This window comes from Gopherus flavomarginatus, chromosome 2, assembly GCF_025201925.1.
Source record: "Gopherus flavomarginatus isolate rGopFla2 chromosome 2, rGopFla2.mat.asm, whole genome shotgun sequence".
NCBI lineage: Eukaryota > Metazoa > Chordata > Testudines > Testudinidae > Gopherus > Gopherus flavomarginatus.
In genome coordinates, this window is record NC_066618.1 from 81,363,482 (window position 1) to 81,386,328 (window position 22,847).

The 22,847-nt window shown below is 40.6% G+C and overlaps 1 protein-coding gene across 1 annotated transcript in view; it reads right to left on the minus strand.

Annotated features, from left to right (window-relative positions):
* Window positions 1-22,847, minus strand: part of MRPL3 (mitochondrial ribosomal protein L3) — a 67,834-nt gene that overhangs the window by 17,109 nt on the left and 27,878 nt on the right. Inside the window, exons 7-9 of the mRNA XM_050938501.1 lie at window positions 7,583-7,691; window positions 5,160-5,237; window positions 3,122-3,199 (exon numbers count right to left, since the gene is read on the minus strand). Of these exons, the coding sequence (XP_050794458.1) occupies window positions 3,122-3,199; window positions 5,160-5,237; window positions 7,583-7,691 (265 nt within the window). The remainder of the gene's footprint in view (window positions 1-3,121; window positions 3,200-5,159; window positions 5,238-7,582; window positions 7,692-22,847) is intronic.

Genomic DNA, 22,847 nt, shown 5'->3' on the forward strand with positions numbered 1-22,847 from the left:
GAAAAGGTCAAAGTATTTTTATAGCTTCTTTCAGTGTTGAAAGGACTTAATGGTCTCACTCCAGTGAGAAAGCTGAATCTAAGTTTATCCAAATGAATATCTTAAAAAAAAAAACAAAACAAAAAAAAGCCTTTGTACAGTACGTGCATTCTCTCCCTGCTCCCCCGCTTTGGGGAGTAGGGAGATAGATAATCCAGTACAATAGATCCTACAAAAAACTCCACAGTTTTTCATGTAGAATTAACTAGAACATTAACCCAGGTAGCATGATTCCATTTCAAAAAGCTGTACCATTGTTTAATAGCAATAGATCTGTAAACTATTTTGCAACCCAATATCGTGCTAAACTAGACCTCAGTCAGATTAACACCATTTATTACTCTTTCACTTACAATTCTTTATGGTTCAAGGCCCCTTTTAATAGCAATGTAGAAGAAAATGCAGTGCTAAGTACATTACAAGTCTAATCTTAAATGTCATTTAGTTTAAATAAAAAATGTGAGCAAGAGCTCACAAGGTGCTCAGATTCTGTGGTGATGGGGGCATCTATGTATCTACCAATTTTAAATATATGTCTCGTTCATGAAGATGTGACCTAAATGCAAGATCTTTTGCAAAAATATATTTTAGTTCAAAAGAGACAATTTATAGTTCTCATGTAGTGGTATTAAATAGGAGCATAAAGACATGGCATGATATTCATCTGCCAGTTACATACAAGGTCAGACAAATTAAGACTTAAAAATAATGGCCTGCAACAATATTACACTTACACACATAGACTTTAAGACCAGAAGGGACCATTGTGATCATTTAATCTGACCTCCTACACATCACAGGCCAAAGAACCTCACCCATCCCCTCCTGTAATAGACTCATATTCTCTGCCTGAGTTACTGAAGTCCTCAAATCATGATTTAAAGACTTCAAGTTCTAGAGAATCCACCATTTACTCTAGTTTAAACCTGCAAGTGACCTGTGTCCCATGCTGCAGAGGAAGCACCGCGCAGAGAGGAAAAAGGGTTATATATAGTTTTAAAATGAAGAATTATTTGCACCACAGGCCTAAATCACCACTTCTCCCACTCTTATTTCATTAAACCTCAAACCCACTAACCATAACTACATCAACCTCAGTTGTGTGTCTCAGGATTGACAAGAACAGCTGAATGCAGCTGGAGAAAAGACAGGTTTTCCCCATCTGTTTAAATTAATGAATAAATCACCCACAGTTACAGTCCCAAATACTCATGTCATGCCCATTACTTTTGCAAAGAAGTCTAATTTCTCTGCCTAACACATCTTTCTGGACATCTGTTTAATCCCCCTTTCCTCCATCACTAACAAAAATGAAGACTGATTTGCGTATTCTATTTCCTAAACTGGGAAATGAGGTCATACCCAAAGCAGGGTTCAAAGTTGCCTCAACTCTGAAATGATTTTGTGACCAAAGTCAGAAAAAAAAAGACAAATTGATGCATTCGCAAAGGAGGAAAAAAGTGATGAGAAGATATTTTTTCCCCTCACAGAAAATGAAACATTTCCCTTCTAAAGTGAGGTGTTTTTTTGTTTTATTAAAGCAAGCAAAATAGTCTGTAATGCTGTTCCACAAAACAGTGAAGTACTTATCACAAACTCAATGCTCATAATAGAACGTATATCAGAAACATTAACTTCTTAATCACAATATTCAAACTTTCTGAATTATTAACTCAGAGATTTTCAAGAGGCAGATTATTTAATTTCCTCTGTCCTGACACACTGTAAGTATATAATGCGCAACTAACACCTGGCAATCTGTCCAATTGTTATTGCTGTCTCTATGGTCACTGATCTTAAAAGATATGTCTACACAGGAATAAAACACCTGCAGCTGGCCTGGGTGAGCTGATTTGGGTTCAGACAGCTCAGGCTCTGGGGTTGAAAATAAATAAATAAATAAATAAATAAATCAATCACTGTATAGACATTTGGCCTTGGGCTGAAGCCTAAGCTCTAGGACCCTCTCAGGATGGAGGGTCTCAGAGCTCAGGCTCCAGCAAAAACCAGAATGTCTACACACTGATTTTTTAGCCCTGCGGCTTGAGCCCCATGATCCTGAGTCAGCTGACCCAGGCCATGGGTTTTTTTCCCCTATATAGACATACCCAAAGACTCTCATTACCTTGTTACCTACTCCAACTCAGAGGAACTGACTTAACTTCCTTTTTACCTATTTACAATATACAATATTTACAATATGCTCAGGCAATGTCAGAAAGAAAGGCAGTAAGAGAAGTCTAATTTTGAGAGTCCTTAAAGTCCGTTAGTTTCTGACTTGCCCATGCCTTGTCTTTTATTTCACTATTATGGCTTACAGAATTTTGTATGCATAACTGAAATACACATGTTCAAACTATTATGGGAAGTCAGACTAGATGATCACAATTGTCCCGTCTAGCCTTGGAACCTATGAATCCCGAGAAGATCTCATGGGAGTTTGAGATCAATACCTTAAATGCTACAGAAAATGGCAATATTCTGTGCATGTTAACTGAAGAAAAACATCCCACGAAACACTAGCTGCCCAGTTTCACCTTTACTGTTCTTCAGAAAGCAGCTTTGGAGAAAGACAAAAAGGTAGCATTCCAGTTCCTGCCATGTATGGTCAAGAGACAGATTGCTCTTAATCTGATGCTAACTGCACTTCTGTTCATTCATGATCAGTACAGCTCTCAGAACAGGTACTTTGAAAAGCTCACTAACCAATCCAGTGGCTCAGTTTAATAGTGATAAGCCAAAATGCACTAGACCTAAGCTACTTATTACAGAATCATATTCATGGTGTGTTAATGTACTGTAGGCGAAACATTGATAGGCATTTCCATTACAAAGCAAAAACTAATCTGAATAAGGGCCTCATCAATATCCCTACTGTTTATTCCCCATCCCAGTCCTAATCTTGCTCCCATTAAATTCAAAGGTGCAAGCTCAGATCCTAAACAAATAAAGAGCACAAATAACCACTGTATTTTCCACTACAAATCAACTTTCAAACAGGAGAAAATGTAGATCACAGAAAATAATGTCAAGATTCTGAATAGTAACTTGATAAATGAAAGAACTTGAGAAACAAACGTACCTTTACCAAACAATTTTTGTGACCTGGGACAGAACCATTTACATAAATAATGTTGTGCTTTGTGTTGATCCTCCACACCTGCAGGATTTAAAAAAAAATTGAAACCTAAGAATTTTATTATGGTTTCAGGATTTATTCAATTTACTATTTATAGCCAGTTAACAGTTGCTCATAAGACAAAAGGTGGTAAATTTAAGCGATTGTGAAGTAAAATATAGCTGCGCAATTGGGATGCTTATGCGAATATATTTTATAATATACTGTGTATGCCCACGTTCAATGGCAAAATGAATCACAAATGGGTTAGCAGCAGCTGGGACTCTGGGGAGAAGAGGTGCCCTAAATTTGCCCCAACATTTTAATCAAACTCAACTTTGAGATGGCACCTCTCAAATGCATTTGAGGCTTGAACCATAAGGCAATAGGAGCCTGTCCGTTGACTTCAATGAGCTTTCAATCAGCCCTTGAAGATTAGATCTTCTTCCAGAAATCACAATTTTACTTCAATCTCTTCCAATTATAGTGAGAGCTATAGCAAAACCTTGTGGGACAAATTAGCAGGACAAGCAAGTATCATGGAAATGTTATTGCAAACACCTGCTAATTTTTTTAAGTACTTGTTAAAGTGCTGAATTGAACACCCTGAAAACATAAGTTCTCTACTTATCCACCAATCATGCATAGCACAGATAGCAGCAGCACAAGCTTCCTCCCATCACAGCACTAAAACGCTTCTTATACTATCTAAAGAGGTCTCCTGTATGGGTAAGCGTGTCTTCATTCCCATTTAGTGCTGTGAACAAACTGGACTGAGACGATAACCTCATTTGATACAGGGCAGCCATCAGATTGCAACAATTTATTGCAGTGCTGACCTGGCCTGGATCTGAACTAGAGCTGGCACAGGCTCTAAGAAATCAGCTGGTAGACTTCCAAAAAGTACTTTTCCTGCCCACCCCGCAGAAAGACAGTGAGGCATATACCATATGTGCTAAAGCCTCACCTACAACTCCCATCCCACCTCCAAAAACCCAAGCCCTTAAGATGCGTGTACATTTGGGAGCAGAGCAGGTGCCTTCTTTTTAAGTTACAAGATGAGGATGGACACATATATGGCCTTTTTGGCTCTCTCTTTCATGGTGGAGTTATGCTGACCTAGTTTGGGTTCTGACTGAAATGTGATATTGTATTGTGGGGTGTTTCCCCTTTTCAACCCAAGCAGCTAGTCAAAGATTACGGCACCAGGGATGTTCCAGGTGAGAGTAGGAAGTCGTGATAGTGAGGTATTTCTTTGATGAAGTTTTATTTAGAATGTACAAAATCCTGTGTCACTGAATGCAGAAAGAATCAAATAGCAGGAAACAGCTTCTTTTGTTCACAGCACCAACAGCACCTCTCCCCACATTTCTTCCAGGGTTAGACGCTGTGTTTTCAGCTGCTCTGCCTCTCCATTCAGGGTGTTCTGACTCCCTTTACCTCTCCCTTCCCCGCAAAAAAAAAATTTACACTGCAAAACTTCTGGATGGGTTCACATATTCTTTTTCGTCTTAGCCCATGTCTACAGTAGACAGCTTACAGAGGCACATCTATACCAATGCAGCTGTGCCGCTTTAAGATCTGTAGCTGCTCTATGCCGAAGGGAGAAAGATCTCCTGTTGACATAATTAAATCACTCCCAATGATCAAAGGTAGCTATGTTGGTGGGAGAAGCTCTCCCGCCAACATAGTACTCTCCACACTGGTGCTTTTGTTGGTTTAACTTATGTCGCTCAGGGTGGTTTTTTTTACACCCGAGTGACATAAGTCATACAGACAAAGAGTGCAACCATAGCCTTAGATGGGGGGATTCTGATTAACTCATCCTGACAGTTATGGCAATTTAAGGATGCGTTCATACCCAATCTGAAAGAGGTTTGTGCTCCAAGCAGTCACCAGTACCTGTCAGCATAACATTGCGTTACGGCTGCTGTCAAGCCTCATTATCTGACTGAAATAGAGTGAACTCTCTCCACACGAGACTACTATATTTAGAACTCACCTTTAATCCAAAAGCAGTCCTGTAGACATTACCCATTTTCCCAGGCATTTTTGTTCCACGGAAAACTTTGCCAGCATTCTGTATCAAAACAGGGCCCAAAATTACATAGTTACAAAAAGTACCACTGCAAACTGAAAGGGGTATATAAAGCTTCTTAGCAAAGTTCATGGGGGTAAGGAAGGGAAATTACAAATTCAAACACAGAAAGCTACATTTGCTAACACAGTCTGTTTCACATATTGGACAAATTGACACCAAGAGAAGATCTCCATTACTGATTAGCATTTCTAAGTGCTTCCTACTGGTGTGCAAAGTTTGTGTGTTATCGGAAACAGTGTAGATTCACTGTATCATGACGAGCTGAGACTTCCTAGGCAACATACAATACGTTGTCAAGATATACAGAAACAATACAAGGTGTTCCAGCCTTGACAAAGAGGTTTACAGATCTGAGGTGACATCCTCACTCCTGCTCCTACCCCCTTACATTAGGTAAAATTGTCAAAAGGGAGTAAAAGAGCTCTAAAAGCGCTCTAAAAAGAGGATTCCCCTGCCACAAGCACTGTGGAGGCAGACATAAAGCTGTCTTCCAAGGCCGCCTTGATACATCCTGGAGTAGGCAGTCTGCCAGAGGAGGGCTGCTGCATGCAGCACTGCCACCTATAGCACAGCACAGCTTGGGGAGGTTGCTGTAACTTAGACTGCTTTTCAGGGCACTCTAAATTACCTTGTGGCCCATCCCAAGAGCCAACAGCAGCCTAGGATCAGGAGGGTGCAAAAAATGGCTGAAAGTCCCCTTAGCCCACTTTGCCCTGGTCCGAGTTCTGTTCTACGTCTTCTAGATGTGCAGCAGAGACTCTCACCCTTAGTTTCTTTTTATTTTAATAGGAAGATATGTTTTCAAAATGATGCCACCACAAACCATACCAGCTGGACCCCCTTTTTTATTTGAAAGTTCATTTGGGCATCTTGGCACAGTGTATACTGTGCACAGAAAAAGACAGTAATTTTCACCTTCCTTACATAGCCTATGCCAATAGTGATGTCGGAGTACAGTTCTTAGCAGGAACCAGAAGTCAGTTAGGTGACAAAAGATGAGGGTTGTCTCCGCTTCCATACCATCATCAGGATTCTCTGCTCCTTCCTTCCCCTCCCATGTGCATTTGTAGTGTTTCCCTTTTTCTTTAGCTTGTGTCAAAGACATGAGCCCAGAGAATCAGCTGGGGATGTTCCTGTACTCTACACTGAAATGAAGCCCACAGTAAAAATGATCCATATGGACAGGCAAATATGATCCAACATCATGGACATTACTTTGCCCTGATCTTCTTATCTTTTCTCTTTACTATTTAATTTCCTATTCTAGTTCTGTTTGTTTCATGAAATTACAAATGGCACAAACCCAGATGAAATTCAAAATACCCATACAAGAGTTACTTCAGGTTTTTTAATGATTAGTACCAGCTCCTAAACAAAGTGTTATATGGCCAGAAAAATCAAATTTTTCAGCATTATATGAAAACAAATGCCAGAAGTAGAGCTTAGCAGCCCAATTTGCAGTTGGAATGGAGATCAGTACTAGTTGTTCTTATAGTCTTATGCGGCCTGTCTTGTGCAGCATAGTGTCATTTTGTTCCTGAAGTACTCTCAAATGTCATTAATCATTTCATCCATTCTTCTGGACATTTTTTTTTAAATCATTCCAGGAAATAAAAAAAAAAAGACAATGTCGTAAACAGGTCTCAATACAGTGGCTTTGTTGGTCCCAGCTCTGGTTCCCCAGCATTCATATAAGACACTGTTTCATATAACACCTAGTTTGGTCCCGATAGTGTGCCAACGTCACCGTTCCAAAGTTACTATACTAGATAAATGTAAATTTTACAGTAATTTTACTTAGAAGCTTCTAACTGTAACGTCGAGACCACTTATCTAAGGAATGGACTTCAAAGAAGCATGTAAAAAAATCAATAGCACACTCTTTATTTTGGCATTGTATGCTATAGTTTGAAAGATTTGTTAAATAAGAACTATACAAGCTAGTTAAGGTCAAGAAGCTAGATGAAATTCCACTATAAACTCTTCAAGTCAGTCATCAAAATACCAGCTGGATCTTTGGAAGATAAAGCAAAATGCCAAAACCCTTCCAATCTAATGTCAAAATGTTTGGCTTGTGACAATGGTTACATAAATGAAATTATAAAGGGATTTCAGATCCCTCTAAGCACAGATTTAAGAGTGGATTTTATTTCTCCCTACTTTGTTACAATACATTATGTTTAGTAACATCTATTAGCGACATTAAAAAAAAATTATAAAACGATATTAACCCTCATGCACCAAGATATAAGCAACTAAGTGTTGCTCCAAAGAATGGTGGTGAAGAGTATCTAAAATGAGATAAATGAAGTTCAACTACTTACAGTGTTGGATATTGCCCCAGGTCTTCTGTGTGTTTTAGTTTGGCCATGGCTGGCCGGCTGGCCTTTAAATCCCCATCTTTTCATGACTCCTTGAAATCCTTTACCAATTCTGAAAATAAACAAAACCAAATTAAATTTGCTTTCAAATAGATTACCAAGCAAATAAAGATTCTGGCAACAGTAACTAGAGGTCTTGTTAGGCTCCTGAGCTTTCACCTTAAGTAAAGCTCGTCAATCAAAACGTATTCTAAAGTCTTAATTGATTATATTATATTACTCGTGCTGCTTTTGGGAGTAAGAGGTAGTGGAGGAGAGTCAGCTAGGCAAAAGATTAATTGCATCAACATACTTCTCTAATATGAATTATAATTTTACACACCTTGAAGTCCACATTTACACAGAGCTCAAAGATCATGTGGTCAGATTTCAAATGAAGTATCAATGCTTTTTACCAATGAGGAAACTAGAAGAATAGTAAAAGAATTGTTTAACCTGAAATATTTTACCACCCAGAAGGCTGCACCTTTTTAGCCTGAACATGTAAACGCTACCTTTTGTTCTATCAAGAAAAAGGGATCTTAATACAACCTTTAAGAGAACTGTGAATGCTGCCTTCCCCCTTTACACAAACACACACTGACAACTTTTTACATTTTCCTCTTATGCTGTGGAATCCAGAGTTAAGACTTAATTCTGTATTAATGATAACATCTGTGAATGTCGTGTAGATTTAACATCTAATGTATGGCCAGATGGAGCAATTTAGCTACAGTCTGAATATAATTCACTTTATTCTTAAGTATAAAAATGTTTTGTCTAAAAATTTGACTTCTGCATTAAACAGGTAGTTCTCTGAAAAGAAAATCATATGCACTAAGTATATTTACTCCTCAATTTATTCCAATGATAATTTATATGACCTGAGGATGTCTGCAAGACATAAAGAGGATAATATTTCAATCATATTAATTTGAAAAAAAACAATAGATGTGCTCATTTAAATTTAGTCATTACAAGTACAGGCATGCACTATTCATAGCCTTCAGGGGGAAAAAAATCCAGCAGCTCACAATAGTGTTTGGCAACAATCTACACAGTAACAGATTTTTTATTATTGGTATAAGGATTTGCAAAAATTCACTGTCGAAACATAACTTTAGTAGACAACATAACTTGGCCTAAATTTAGGCACATGCTCCACCAAAGTGGGCCTTAAAAAGAGTGATTTTAACAATCACACACAAAGCAGCTACTCTCACAGGGCATGGATCACTTGATGATAACCTGTCTGTTCATTCCCTCTGGGGCACCTGCCATTGGCCACTGTCAGAGGACAGGATACTGGGCTTGACAGACCTTTGGTCTGGCCCAGTATCGCCGTTCTTATGTTCAATTTAACAATACATGAGAACATGAAGCAGTACCCCTATTGGTAGGAATTATCAGTAGAGTAGCTGTAGATCTTTTCCTCAATCCTAACACTAGTATGTGTCATGCTGTTATACTTTGTTCAGTAGAAACATTTTCAATAAGCATTAAAAGATGGAAGTCAAAGCACACAGGAAATTTCCAGTTTAATTCAGGCAACTAAAAGAAGAATACTTGCTGATGTAGGGGTATTACAGGTTCAGGTTGAACCTCTCTAATCCGGCACTCCCTGGTCTGGCAACATGCGTAGTCCAGCATAGGCGCCGACTCTGTGGGTGCTCTGGGGCTAGAGCACCCACAGGGAAAAATTAGTGGGTGTGGAGCATCCACCGGCTCCAAGATCCCACCTCTGCACCCTCCCCTGGCACCTCTCGTGTGCCAGCAGCCCTGCGCTTACCAACTCCTCCTCCTCCCTCCCAGCACTTTCAGAGCGCCATGAACTGCTGATTTGCGACGTTCAAGCTCCATGAGGAAGTGGGAGGACCTGGGGCCAGTGGCTAGGACCTCAGGTGAGGGACCAGCGGCTGGGACTTGGGGTGGCATTAGGGTCCCCAGGCAGGGGGTTGGCAGCCAGAACCGCAGGCGGCAATAGGGCTCCCGCACAGGGGGACCATGCAGGGCGCAAAGCCTGAGGGTGCTGCAGCACCCCCTGGACCTCTACTTCCCACACCTATGGAAACCCACTGGCACTCTTCATTGACCTCCCATGGTTCGGCAAATTCTCTGGTTCGGCACCAGTCAGGTCCTGAGGGTGCCAGACTAGAGAGGTTCAACCTGTATTTAAAAAACCAGAACCCACTTTAAGAACAAAACCAAAAGCCTATAATTCAGTTTTAGTTAAAAGAAGAAATGAATCTTGTCAGATAACATGAGGCTGAGTCACCTGTTAAATGATTTGATGTATAAGCCACCTGTATGATACACGATCAGTTTATACACACAACTATTTATTGGTAAAAATTGGTGTTATTTTAAGACATTCATATATAGCACTAAGAGTGACATATATTAAGACAAAGGGCTTACATGCCAGACCTACACTTGTCAACTTGTCTGAAAGTTCAGATTAAGTTGCTGCACACATAGGAACAGCCATCCAATCTGAATTTGCTGTAATTTTATAAAATATATGGGGAGCAATGTTTGCAAATCAGAAATAGATTATTATACACATTTCATAGATTTTGCTTTATAATAAACATATTACATTTTTGGTACCGCTACAAACACCGTGCTACAAAATGACAATGAAATTCAAAGATGGCTAAGTTTAATTTAAATAAATGTTCTAAATCAAGCAGCTCTCAGTTAAAAGGTAGCTTGACAAACCTATATTTTCCCTTGCCCTTTCTGCTGTATAAAGAAGCCTGAAAGTGTTGCGTACATGTGGCGATGGAGGCATTGGGTTAATATATTTCCAGCATTTTTTTTATTTTACAAATATCCGGACAATCAAGTCTTACTCTCCCAGTTTTTGCTGGAAGATTAAGACCACAAGAGAACCGAAGAGCCCGCTTATCATTTAGTTTAACACGCAGAGTGTTGAAGCTTCCACAAAGAGATCCTTTCTCGCAACCTTTTTCCAGGAGTGGATTATTTGTTTAGAGCCAATTGTATGCCCAGCACTGTGCAGTACACTAAAAAAGGAGCATTTCTTGCTGTAATGGTTTCTAATGTAAAAGATTTACATCTATCCTAAAAAAGTGAATAATAAAATATAGACAAGAAAATTTAACAGTGATTAAAATTCCCTTTCCCAACTTGTTTGCTCAATTTTCTCATTTGTTACCTGTGAAGTTATAATCTTACCAGTTCAATTGTCCAGAGGCTTCCAAGAGAAAACATGTAGATAAAAAACTTTCAGGTCTTGTATTTGTATGAGTATTTTTTATACACATGGTTTGGATGTGGGGAACTTCTGCTTACTTTCTTGCTTATAAAAATATCATAGCATTAAAACTAGTGAGTGTCATAGTATCTTTCCCTAATCTGAACCTTAGAGTCCAGAAGTTGGGGTACTAGCATGAATTCCCCTAAGCTTAATTACCTGCTACCAATCAGGAATTCGAGTGCCTGATACACTCTGGTCCCCCCAAAACCTTCCCTGGGGACCCTCAAGACCCAGACTCCCTGGATCTTAACACAAGGAAAGTAAACCCCTTTCCTCACCGTTGCCTTTGTCAGCCTTCCCCTCCCTGGGTTACCCTGGAAGATTACTGTGATTCAAACCCCTTGAATCACAACACAGAGAAATTAGGTCTCCTGGAGGGGTGGGGGGGAGGAGAGAGAGAGAGATTCACGCTCCGTAAATCTAAAACAAAGGGATTCCACCCTTCCCCTCCCTTCTCCTTCCCTGTTAAGTACAGACTCAATTCCCTTGAGCCTCAACAAGAGGAAAAAAATCAGACAGGTCTTAAAAGCAAAACTTTTAATAAAAAGAAAGAAAAAAAGTAAAAGGTCTATCTCTGCAATTTAGATGGTAAAAAGTTACAGGGTCTGTCAGCTTAAGAAATTGGAGAAATAGCCTCCTCCAATAGAAATACAATTTAAAATACTTCCAGCCAAATACACATTTGCAAATAAAGGAAACAAATAAAAAGACTATATTGCCTTTCTACCTTTATACTTACAAAATTGGAATAGAAGATTAGAGAGCCTGTAGGTACATGTGGTCACTCTCAGAGACCAGAGAGAACAAAGCAAAACCCAAAAAACACAAACAAAGGCTTCCCTCCACCAAGATTTGAAAGTATCTTGTCTCCTGATTGGTCCCCTGGTCATGTGTTTGGTTCCCTGTTTGTTAACCCTTTACAGGTAAAAGAGACATTAACCCGTAACTATCTGTTTATGACAGTGAGAAAACTACTTATTACTGCAAACATTCATAGTTTAAAATATCATCTGTATTTTTCCCCTTTGGATTGCCCTGTCTGAAGCACTTGAATCCAACAATCAACTGGAGACTGTGGTTCAGTTTGATGAACATTTGAATCTTGATTTACTCATCTGCATGTCAATATCCAGAATATTCTTTCAGTTCACTGCCGTGTTATAGAAGTGCTGGCATTTGAGCACTGGAAACAAATTGAATGGTTTAGCGATGCACACTGATGTCAAATTAATTTGTATAATAATTTCACAAATCATAAAACTAGTCACAAACATGGAAAATGTCTTGAAAATCACAAAGCTTACATCATATATCATATACTGGAGAATTTTTAAAAGTTTACCACAGCAAGTTTACATCTTAATTTACTGCTGCAAGCAAAGCTAACTTCAATATATATTTTTATTAGCTTGAATCTCTCAGTTTATCTTTGGTCTGTAGCAATGTCAGAAGAATATCTGTGAATTTGTAACTTAAAAAAAAACAGAAGTGGGAATACTTGACTCACATGTATGTTCTGTAGAAATTCTATTCATTATCTAGTATTGGCAGTGTTTAAGTAGGCCACTTCTGGCATCTCTAGCAGGAAGATGGACCTAGTAAATATCCAAACCCCAAAGCAACTTGGAGTCATGGTAAATGAACAGTGACCACACAGAGAGATTAGGAGACAATTCTTCAGCAGCAGAAATGCATTAATAAAAACCAAAATTCAACATCTGAAGAAACCAGTATCAAAGAAAATGGTCCTGTCAACTTTAATCAAGCAGCATAATCCCATGTGTCATGAAACTGAACAATCACCTCAAATATTTCATCCAGAAAGCCAATCATTTAGACACGAACTATCTACTCTGCTGTAAATTGTACTTTCAAAAAATAAAAATCAAAAAGCAATTTCACCAAGTATATATTTAAGGGGCAGCACTCCAGGAATAATCGTTTACTCCAGTATGTACTAGAAGACTTGCTTTCAGCAAGTGCTGCTTGTACATGGGATAACATTTCCCACCTTTAATAATTTATGCAATGCAGTAGCATATCGGACTCCCCTACCTTCTGCTCTCAGTTGTAATCCAATTGTTTCCCTCTGCATATATATTATTTTGAACAAATGCTCAAATTTTGCAGGACGGGTCCTTAATGAATTTACAGGAAATATGGACAAACTAAAGAATAGTGTTCTGATTAATCTTAAATTTCCAGTGTATTGAACTGGAATATGAAAATATTCTTTATTCATGGAGGTCTGAAAAATCCTTCTTTTACACTGGCTAATGTATAGGATATTCTTCTAGTTTCACTATGGAGGCAATGTATGTGTTTAGTGCTTTGAAGTCTACCATGCATGGCTCTTCCATCAAATATTTTTTCACTGTGAAGAATGGAATGGAGACCTTTGAATTGCTTTACAAGAGCAACTTGCCCTATAGCCTTTCCGGACATAATATTTTGATTTGCAAATTGCCTGTAATAATTTTTATACAGAAGAAAAAGTTGCCTTTCGTCTTGAAGTAAGTTTAAGCACTTATAATGTACACTAATTTATTCTGTCAATTTACACGGCAGAAAAAGAACATTACACAGAGCAACGAATAATTTTTTTCCCCAGTCACATTCATTTTCTTATGCTAAGTTGGTATTACAGGTTTAACTGTCCATTTCCGTTTTAAAAATACAGAACAATTTAGATTTAGTATTATTTAAGCTAAGGGACTATTACAATTGGTTTAAGTCAAACTTAGTACAAAGGACCTGTATAGGTACATCCATGCTTGTGAGGCCAATACACCTTGATCCTTTCTAGCAACATGAGACTATTCTAATCTCAGCCCTTCTTGAACAGAGACTGCAGTCTATACGAAACTGTGTGCTTCTCTGCTATGCACAAAATTGGTTTTTCATGAAACTCTATATTTATTTTTGCCACTTAAGAAGGATTTTAACCTATGGCCTGACCTTACAAGGTGCACAGTGATTTGAAAGTAATGGGAGCTGAGGGTACTCAGTATCTCAAGATCAGGTCCCATGCTAGTAACTCAAGGAAAAGAAAAAAAAATACTACAGCGATTAGAAAATTAGTAGGCTTTTAAGAGACATTCTTACTGATACTTTTAAGTAGATTAGTTACCCGGTTTTACACATACTATATTCTAGGGAATGGAAGGGTCCTACACCTAGAGCAGGGGTGGGCAAACTATGGCCCGCAGGACACATCCAGCCCATAGGACCATGATGCCTGGCCCCCAAGCTCCTGGCCTGGGAGGCTCGCCTCCGGCCCCTCCCTTGCAGCCTCAGCTCACTCGCTCCACAGCCCGCGCCATGCTCTGGGCGGCAGGACTGTGAGCTCTTGGGGCAGTGCAGCTGCAGACCCTGGCCTGACCCAGTCCTCTGTGCTGTGGTGGCGGCAGCGTGGCCTGGCTCCAGCCGGGTGGCATGGCTGTAGCGCCGCCAGCCACCAGTGCTCCAGTCAGCACAGTAAGGGGGCAGGGAGCAGGGGGGGTTGGAGAGAGGGCAGGGGAGTTCGGGGTGGTGGTTGGGGTTGAATGGGGGCAGGAGTCCCAGGGGGCAGTCAGGGGACAGGGAGCAGGGGTGTGTGGATGGGGCTGGAGCCCTGAGGGGAGGGGGGGGCAGATAGGAGGTGGGGGCTGGGCCACCACCTCCTCCCCTAACCAGCCCTCCATACAATTTATGAAACCCCATGCAGCCATCAAGCCAAAAAGTTTGCCCGCTCCGACCTAGAGTTTTATTTTGAACAAAATCACATATGTGTGTGCATTACCAATCTGAATGAGTATGTGATCCTCAACAATACAGTGCAACTAATGATTTATGTCAAATATAAGGCAAAGAACTTAATAAAATTTACTAGGTCATACTCCTACACAAAATATTACTGAATGCCAGAGTTGAATTCTATACAATTTAAGCCTCCCTGTCTCTAAAATGTTTTGAAATTTATCAAATGACAATCAGTTTTTACAGCAAACTTGCTGACTTTTTAAAACATATTTAATGGACAAGGTCTTAATTTCAAATACATTAGTTTTGAAATGGTCCATCCTCATAAGTGAATTTGTACAGTTAGTAACAACATATATGAACACATATATATTACTGTTGAGGTTAAACCTAAAGAAACATTTTATAACAGTTAATGAAACAGGAATACATCCCCAGAGCAATGTGAGTTTATTAGCTGGGTTACCACTTCCTCAAAAGGTGCTCCATTTCATGTGCCATTCTTCAACACACATTTTGAAATTGAACTTAGAGTGCGCAAGATGAATCAGATGATTGAAATATTTAAGCATTAGAGCTGTACCACACTGCAGTAAATCTCTTTCTTCTAGAATGTGATCAGTTGACGTTCTCACCCTGTTCTTAAGGTATACATAACAAGGTAATGGCCAAACTTGCCCTTTTTTTACGATTTTACTTTATTGGTAATTGGAGTTACCACTTGATTTATGGTTGACTCAAAGAACTCCTGCAAGGTCTTATATCCTGACTTCCCATTGCTGTATCTATTGAACAAGACCTAAACTCTCCAAACATTGCACACAATTTTAAACTGAATACAATTGTAGTTTAATACAAACTCAAAGCAAGCTTGTACTCATGGATATAATCCCTTTAATTTTGAGGAAGGGTTTGCCAGATTGGGCCTTTAATTTGCACTTTCATAAATAAATAAGCTACGCAAAATTAGTATATCCACCCCACTTTGAACGAATCAGGTTAAATGTATCATATCTGACATGATATATTCAGAAAATACATATATGAAAGTAAACTAACTATTGTGAAAAATAGCCAAATATTTTACAGAGATTCTGATATGTTAAAGACAAAATGCCTAGGATATAAATAATTTCCTAAAATATTTCCCATCACCATCACAAAATATAAGCATTAAGTGAGTCCCATTCTGAAGAACGTGGTATTCGCTATCATTTCATACAGTTCTAGTATAACTGGAATTGCTAGAGAACATTCCTTTTATAAAATCCAATATACATCACTTCACTCCTTTTCTGCGGAATGAATTGACTACAACATGTTATTTTCTTCAACATAACCTTTCAACACCAAAAGCTACTATTTGAAAACATGCTTACCCAAATCCCATAAAATAGTCCTAGACAGAAAGCAGCATTCATTGGGGTTCAAAACAAGGACTAATGTGGAGGTTAAATGAAATGAAAATAATGGTAAGTAGAATTTAAAATAGAGTGTATGTAAGACAGTTCTCCTGGTCTTACCTGAGGGAAAGCAGGAGTTCAAGTCAACCATATAATACTAAGTAATACCTCATTTTTCAGTTTTAATTTACACAAAATGTCAGTATGTAATGAGATGACTTATTTAAAATAAAGAATCCTATTTAAAACTACCACTTAGCTTGTGGCAAATATGTCATACTAACAGATCTGAAATAATGCTTACTGTGTCATTTTGGGGATAAAACATTATTTTAATGTTGTAACGAAACAAAATCTCAGTTGTTTAGTCAAAATATTTTAGAAATGCACAATGCATTTTTAGGCTTGAATAACACTTACCTTAAGAAAACTGAAACATGGTGTTAAGATATACCGGTGAGTTTAGACTCTTATTTTGCTACCAACTATTTCAAAAATACAAGAATGCTGGTTTTTGTTTTGTAAGTGCCAAAACCCCTGGTGTGTAATGGTCATGCCTTTCCAAATATTCATTAAATGGAAGTAGCAGAAAAGTATAATACAGCACAGCATGTGTCCAAATGGTAACAAGAGAGCACCTTTCCTGGACTGTCTGCATCAAAGAATGTTGGGATTAAACAATATCATGCTTCAGGCCAGAAACATTCTGCAGGTTACGGCGGACATAGAAGTTATTAAATAAAACCTTTACACTTTTCTTGCACATAAAAAGAGGTTCAAAACTGAAATGTGATGCTCAAAACCGAAGTTATGTTTTTCCCCCACCTAAGTGCGTGTGTTCTCTTTCCAAGGCACTTTCATAAGTGCTACTGAATTCTGGTTCCCAGTTCCACTGAAGTCTATTATGAAAAAGAATTTTTAAACTATATCATAAACTTTATGCTGGATTAAACACAGATATGATCACATTAAAAAATGCAAGCGACTACCAATTGACAATAATCACTGATTTTGTAAAACAGAGCATTTTACTACATTAAACAACCAAGACAAACAAAGAAAAGGGAAAACACTCACATACAAAAGCACCCGATCATCTGACTCTACCACACTAGCAAGACATGTAACAAAAAGTGTCACTACAGGAAGATCACCTATCAACTTCAACTCCTATTTTCATCGCCAAAATGCCCTTCTATGGTAATGTGCCTTTATTAGGACTACCTCTGCTTTCATTTAGCAATATAAACGTCTAGTGTTAAATCAGATTTAAAAATCAAAAAAGCATTCTTTGAAAAACAAAACATTAGAAAGCAAAAAAACAAAAACAAAACCCACAATCACAAGTTATTCTGTTTTTCTTGCCTTCTGAAGCAAAGTATGTCTAAATGTTACATGTCTTGGTCATTTAACCCTATCTAAAATGAAATGCAAGAAGCTAATGAAATGTAAGATTCACTTTTTTGGCTGTTTCCTCCAAAAAGCAACAACTCTTTCTGCTGTCAAAGTTAAGAGAAAAAATGAATAATGGCAAATTTGTTTTTCTTTAAAAACCAACCTCTGTAAAACTAATTTTTAAAACATGTAACCACTTCATCTCATATACCTGATGAATTTGGAATTAGGTTTTTGAAGGAAAACAATTCTCTATTCACTGAAGTAACTAGCAAACTTCTAAGAGCATTTCCAGCAGTTTTGAAAGTTACAAATGAGTTCAGACTATATATTACTTCATGGATCAGATCTCCGTGAAATAGTGCAGAGCCAAGTGCAAAGCTTTTTGATTGCTTTTTATTATTTTTCTTCTTGACTAAGATGGAAAGTAAGATTGCATCCTTGCAATAAATGCTTTTCAGGGTAACTCCAAAACAAAGAGCTTTTTAGGAAAAGAAAAATAAGGTTTATCAAGAACTGTTAAACCTCAGAGTGCACTAAACTAGGAATTTTAACATACTGAATTTTCAATATCTTCCCACAAGAGCTTATTTTTTAGTTTAACTTTGTCAACGATGATAGTATATTAGATTCACTGTAATACTGCATACAACTCATTCTGTTTGTGAGATTAAATTTAAAGAATTATATTCCACAATGTTCTTTAAACATCTAGGTGAAAGGAACCCATTTTCTCTAAAAGAAATCTATAACATTATACATAGTAGCAGCACTATGGTTACACATTTAATTCAGAGACCTTGAATTTTGGTACTTCAATTATGGCGTATTTTGCTGTAATCTGGAAGAATGCATTATGGTAAGAATGCTAATGGCTTTCCACCAGCTATAAAATACCATTGTATCTGCCACAACTGCACTATACTTAGGAAATATTTCTTTAATATTGGATTTAAGACTCTAGAGCCCTTTAAAGTGTTGTGCATGAAGCTCTGTGAACATAAAAATATGTTTTTAAAAACAAGTTTACATGAACCACTTATTGGCAAAGCTAGTGAATTCTAAGGAATTATTGGCTTCAGGTTTATAATGGCATTAGTTGGATGAGAGTCAAATGCTGAAAAAATAGCCAAGGACAACTACCACTGTCATTTTTCATCACTTTCAATTCACATAAACTATCAAAATACTCAAAATGTATGAAATTACCTTTTGTTCCTCTTTGAACTTTGGCAATGTAGGAACAACCTCCGAGAAGGACTGAGGATCTAAAACCTATGGGTTTTCTTAAGTTATAAAAGAAGAGCGAAAAATACTGTGTAGAAAAGAAGTCATAATAAAGAACAAAGGGGATGGAAGAATATATACAGAGTGCATGTGGAAGGTGGGAGCTGAGCATGAGAGAACAGACGTCCATCCCAGTCACAGGAATAATAGTAAACTACATAGTTCAACAGTCAACGTTGGTTCCCCAAAAAGCAGAGTAGACTCAGCAACCCCATTCATTATGTTACTGAGAAGGAAAGTATGCCATTCCATCCCCTTACACCAGGGACAGGCAAACGTTTTGGCCCAAGGGCCACATTGGGGTTGCAAAACTGTATAAAGGGACAGGTAGGGAAGGCTGTACCTCCCCAAACAGCCCTCTCCCACTTCCTGCCCCTGGACTGCCCCCGTCAGAACCTCCAATCCATCCAACTCCCCCTGCCTCTTGTCCCCTAACCACCCCTAACTGTACACCAGGACCCCACGTCTATCCAACCCCTCTCGTTCCCCGTCACAACCCCTATCCACCCCCCCACCCCCACAACCCGTATGCAGACCCCCCAGGGCCCCATGCCTATCCAACCCCCCTTGTTCCCTGTCCCCTGACCCCTATCCTAACCCCCACCCCCTGGACAGGCCCCTCATCACCCCACGCCTATCCAACTCCCGTTCCCTGTTCCTGACCCCTATCCACACCCCCGCCCCCTGGACAGGCCCCCTGGGACCCCACACCTATCCAACCCCCCCTGTTCCTTGTTCCCTGTCCCGATCTCCCCTGCAGAACCTCTACCCCATCCAACCTCCCCCTGCTCCCTGACTGCCCCCCGGTATCCTCTGATCCTTATCCAACCCACCCAGCCCTGGCCCCCTTACCATGCCACTCAGAGCAGCATGTATCATAACCTTAAGAACTTGAAAATAAACAGATTAATACAACACATGCACCTTTACATATACCACTAAGTATATAACTAACAGACTTCTACATTTTAAGAACACTTTTTAACTACTGAATTCTGGGAAACTCTCTCGGGAGAGTGCATCAGCAACTTTGTTAGAAGCTCCTGTGATGTGTTGAATTTCAAAATCAAAATCTTGGAGAGCTAAACTCCAACGAAGAAGTTTCTTGTTGTTCCCCTTGGCAGTATGAAGCCACTTTAGTGCAGCATGGTCAGTTTGTAGTTGGAACCGCCGCCCCCAAACATATGGGCGTAGCTTTTCCAGGGCGTACACAATGGCATAGCATTCCTTTTCACTGACTGACCAGTGACTTTCCCTCTCAGACAGTTTCTTGCTGAGAAACACGACAGGATGGAAGTTGTGATCTGTTGCTTCCTGCATGAGCACTGCTCCTATACCACGCTCAGATGCATCTGTGGTTACTAGGAATGGCTTGTCAAAATCCGGGGCCCTGAGCACAGGGTCAGACATGAGCGTTGCCTTAAGTTGGGTAAAGGCCTTTTGACACTCATCAGTCCACTTAACTGCATTTGGCTGGGTCTTTTTGGTCAGGTCGGTCAGTGGGGCAGCGATTTGGCTGTAGTGTGGTACAAATCGCCTGTAGTATCCGGCCAAGCCTAAGAAGGATTGGACCTGCTTCTTGGACCGTGGGACAGGCCACTTTTGGATAGCATCCACCTTGGCCTGTAGGGGGTTTATGGTTCCTCGACCCACCTGGTGCCCCAGGTAAGTCACTCTGTTTTGGCCTATTTGACACTTTTTGGCCTTAACAGTTAGTCCTGCCTGCCTGATGCGCTTAAAGACCTTTTCCAGGTGTAGTAGGTGTTCGGGCCAGGAGTCTGAAAAAATGGCCACATCATCGAGGTAGGCAACTGCAAATTCTCCCAGTCCAGCTAGTAGACCATCTACCAGCCTCTGGAAGGTGGCGGGTGCATTTCGAAGGCCGAAAGGAAGGACATTGAATTCATACACCCCCGCATGGGTGACGAATGCTGACCTCTCCTTGGCAGGTTCCTCTAGCGGTACTTGCCAGTACCCCTTGGTTAAGTCTATTGTAGAGATGAACTGGGCACGTCCCAACTTTTCCAATAGCTCATCGGTGCGTGGCATTGGATAGTTGTCCGGACGAGTTACCGCATTTAGCTTGCGGTAGTCCACGCAAAAGCGTATTTCCCCATCTGGTTTGGGTACCAGAACCACTGGAGATGCCCATGCACTGGTAGATGGGCGGATTATACCCATCTGTAGCATGTTCTGGATCTCCCGTTCTATAGCAGCTTGGGCATGAGGAGACACCCGGTAGGGTGGGGTTCTGATTGAGTGAGCATTACCTGTATCAATGGAGTGGTATGCCCGTTCAGTCCGTCCTGGGGTGGCTGAGAACAATGGGGCGAAGCTAGTGCACAGCTCCTTGATTTGTTGCCGCTGCAGACGTTCCAGGGTGGTTGAGAGGTTCACCTCTTCCACGCCACCGTCTTTTTTCCCGTCGTAGTAGACACCGTCAGGCCACTCAGCATCATCTCCCTGGATTGTAAACTGACAAACCTGTAAGTCTCTGGAATAGAAAGGCTTGAGAGAATTAACATGGTACACTTTAGGCTTTAGTGAGGAATTGGGAAATGCTATGAGGTAGTTTACAGCTCCCAGGCGCTCTTGGACCGTGAATGGCCCTTCCCATGATGCTTCCATCTTATGGGCCTGTTGCGCCTTCAAGACCATAACCTGGTCTCCTACCTTGAAGGAACGTTCTCTGGCATGTCTGTCATACCAGGCCTTTTGCTCTTCTTGAGCATCCTTTAGGTTCTCTCTAGCAAGGGCTAAAGAGTGTCGGAGGGTGTTTTGTAGGTTGCTTACAAAGTCCAGAATGTTAGTTCCTGGAGAAGGCGTAAACCCCTCCCATTGCTGCTTCACCAACTGTAATGGCCCCTTAACCTCGTGACCATACACAAGTTCAAATGGTGAAAACCCTAAACTGGGATGTGGTACAGCCCTGTAGGCAAACAGCAACTGCTGCAACACTAGGTCCCAATTATTGGAGAATTCGTTGATGAATTTTCGTATCATGGCCCCCAAAGTTCCATTGAACCTTTCCACCAGGCCATTGGTTTGATGGTGGTACGGAGTGGCAACCAAGTGATTCACCCCATGAGTTTCCCACAGTTTTTCCATGGTCCCTGCCAGGAAATTAGACCCTGAATCTGTAAGGATGTCGGAGGGCCAACCTACCCTGGCAAAGATGTCTGTTAAGGCCAGGCACACAGTGTTAGCCCGGGTGTTGCCTAGAGCTACTGCTTCCGGCCATCGGGTAGCAAAGTCCACTAAAGTCAGTACGTACTGCTTTCCTCTGGGCGTCTTTTTTGGGAAAGGGCCCAGAATATCCACAGCTACTCGCTGAAATGGGACCTCAATTATGGGGAGTGGTTGGAGAGGGGCCTTGACCTGGTCTTGAGGCTTTCCGACTCTTTGGCATACCTCACAAGACCGGACATACTTGGCAACGTCCTTGCCCATCCCCTCCCAGTGGAAGGACTTCCCCAACCGGTCCTTGGTTCTGTTCACCCCAGCATGGCCACTGGGATGATCATGGGCTAAGCTTAAGAGCTTCCCCCGGTACTTAGTTGGAACCACCAACTGTTTTTGCGGCTGCCATTCTTCCCGGTGTCCACCAGAAAGAATTTCCTTGTATACAAGTCCTTGGTCTATAACAAACCGGGATCGATTAGAAGAGCTGAGAGGCGGTGGGGTGCTCCGTGCCGCCGCCCAAGCTTTCTGAAGGCTGTCATCTGCTTCCTGCTCAGTCTGGAACTGTTCCCTTGAGGCTGGGGTCACCAGTTCTTCCTCAGACTGTGGACTTGGGCTTGGTCCCTCTGGAAGCGATGTAGGTGATGGGGTTGTTTCCGTTGCTGGTGAACCGCTCTCCGCTGGTGCACCTGAGGGTATTTCAGGCTCCGGATGAGCCTTTTGGGTATGGCTGTCTTTGGCTTCTGCCAGTTCTGGCTCGCTGGCGCCCTCTGGCGTTGAGTTTGAAGATGTGGTTGCACTTGCTGGTGCTGGTTGCTGTTCCAGTTCCGGGCCTGGGACTGGAGATACTGTGGCTGCTTCAGTGGTAGGCATGGAATCCGGGTCCACTACCTCTGCTTGGGTCTCTGGTAACACAGACGGGGCCTCTGTGGACGGCTCA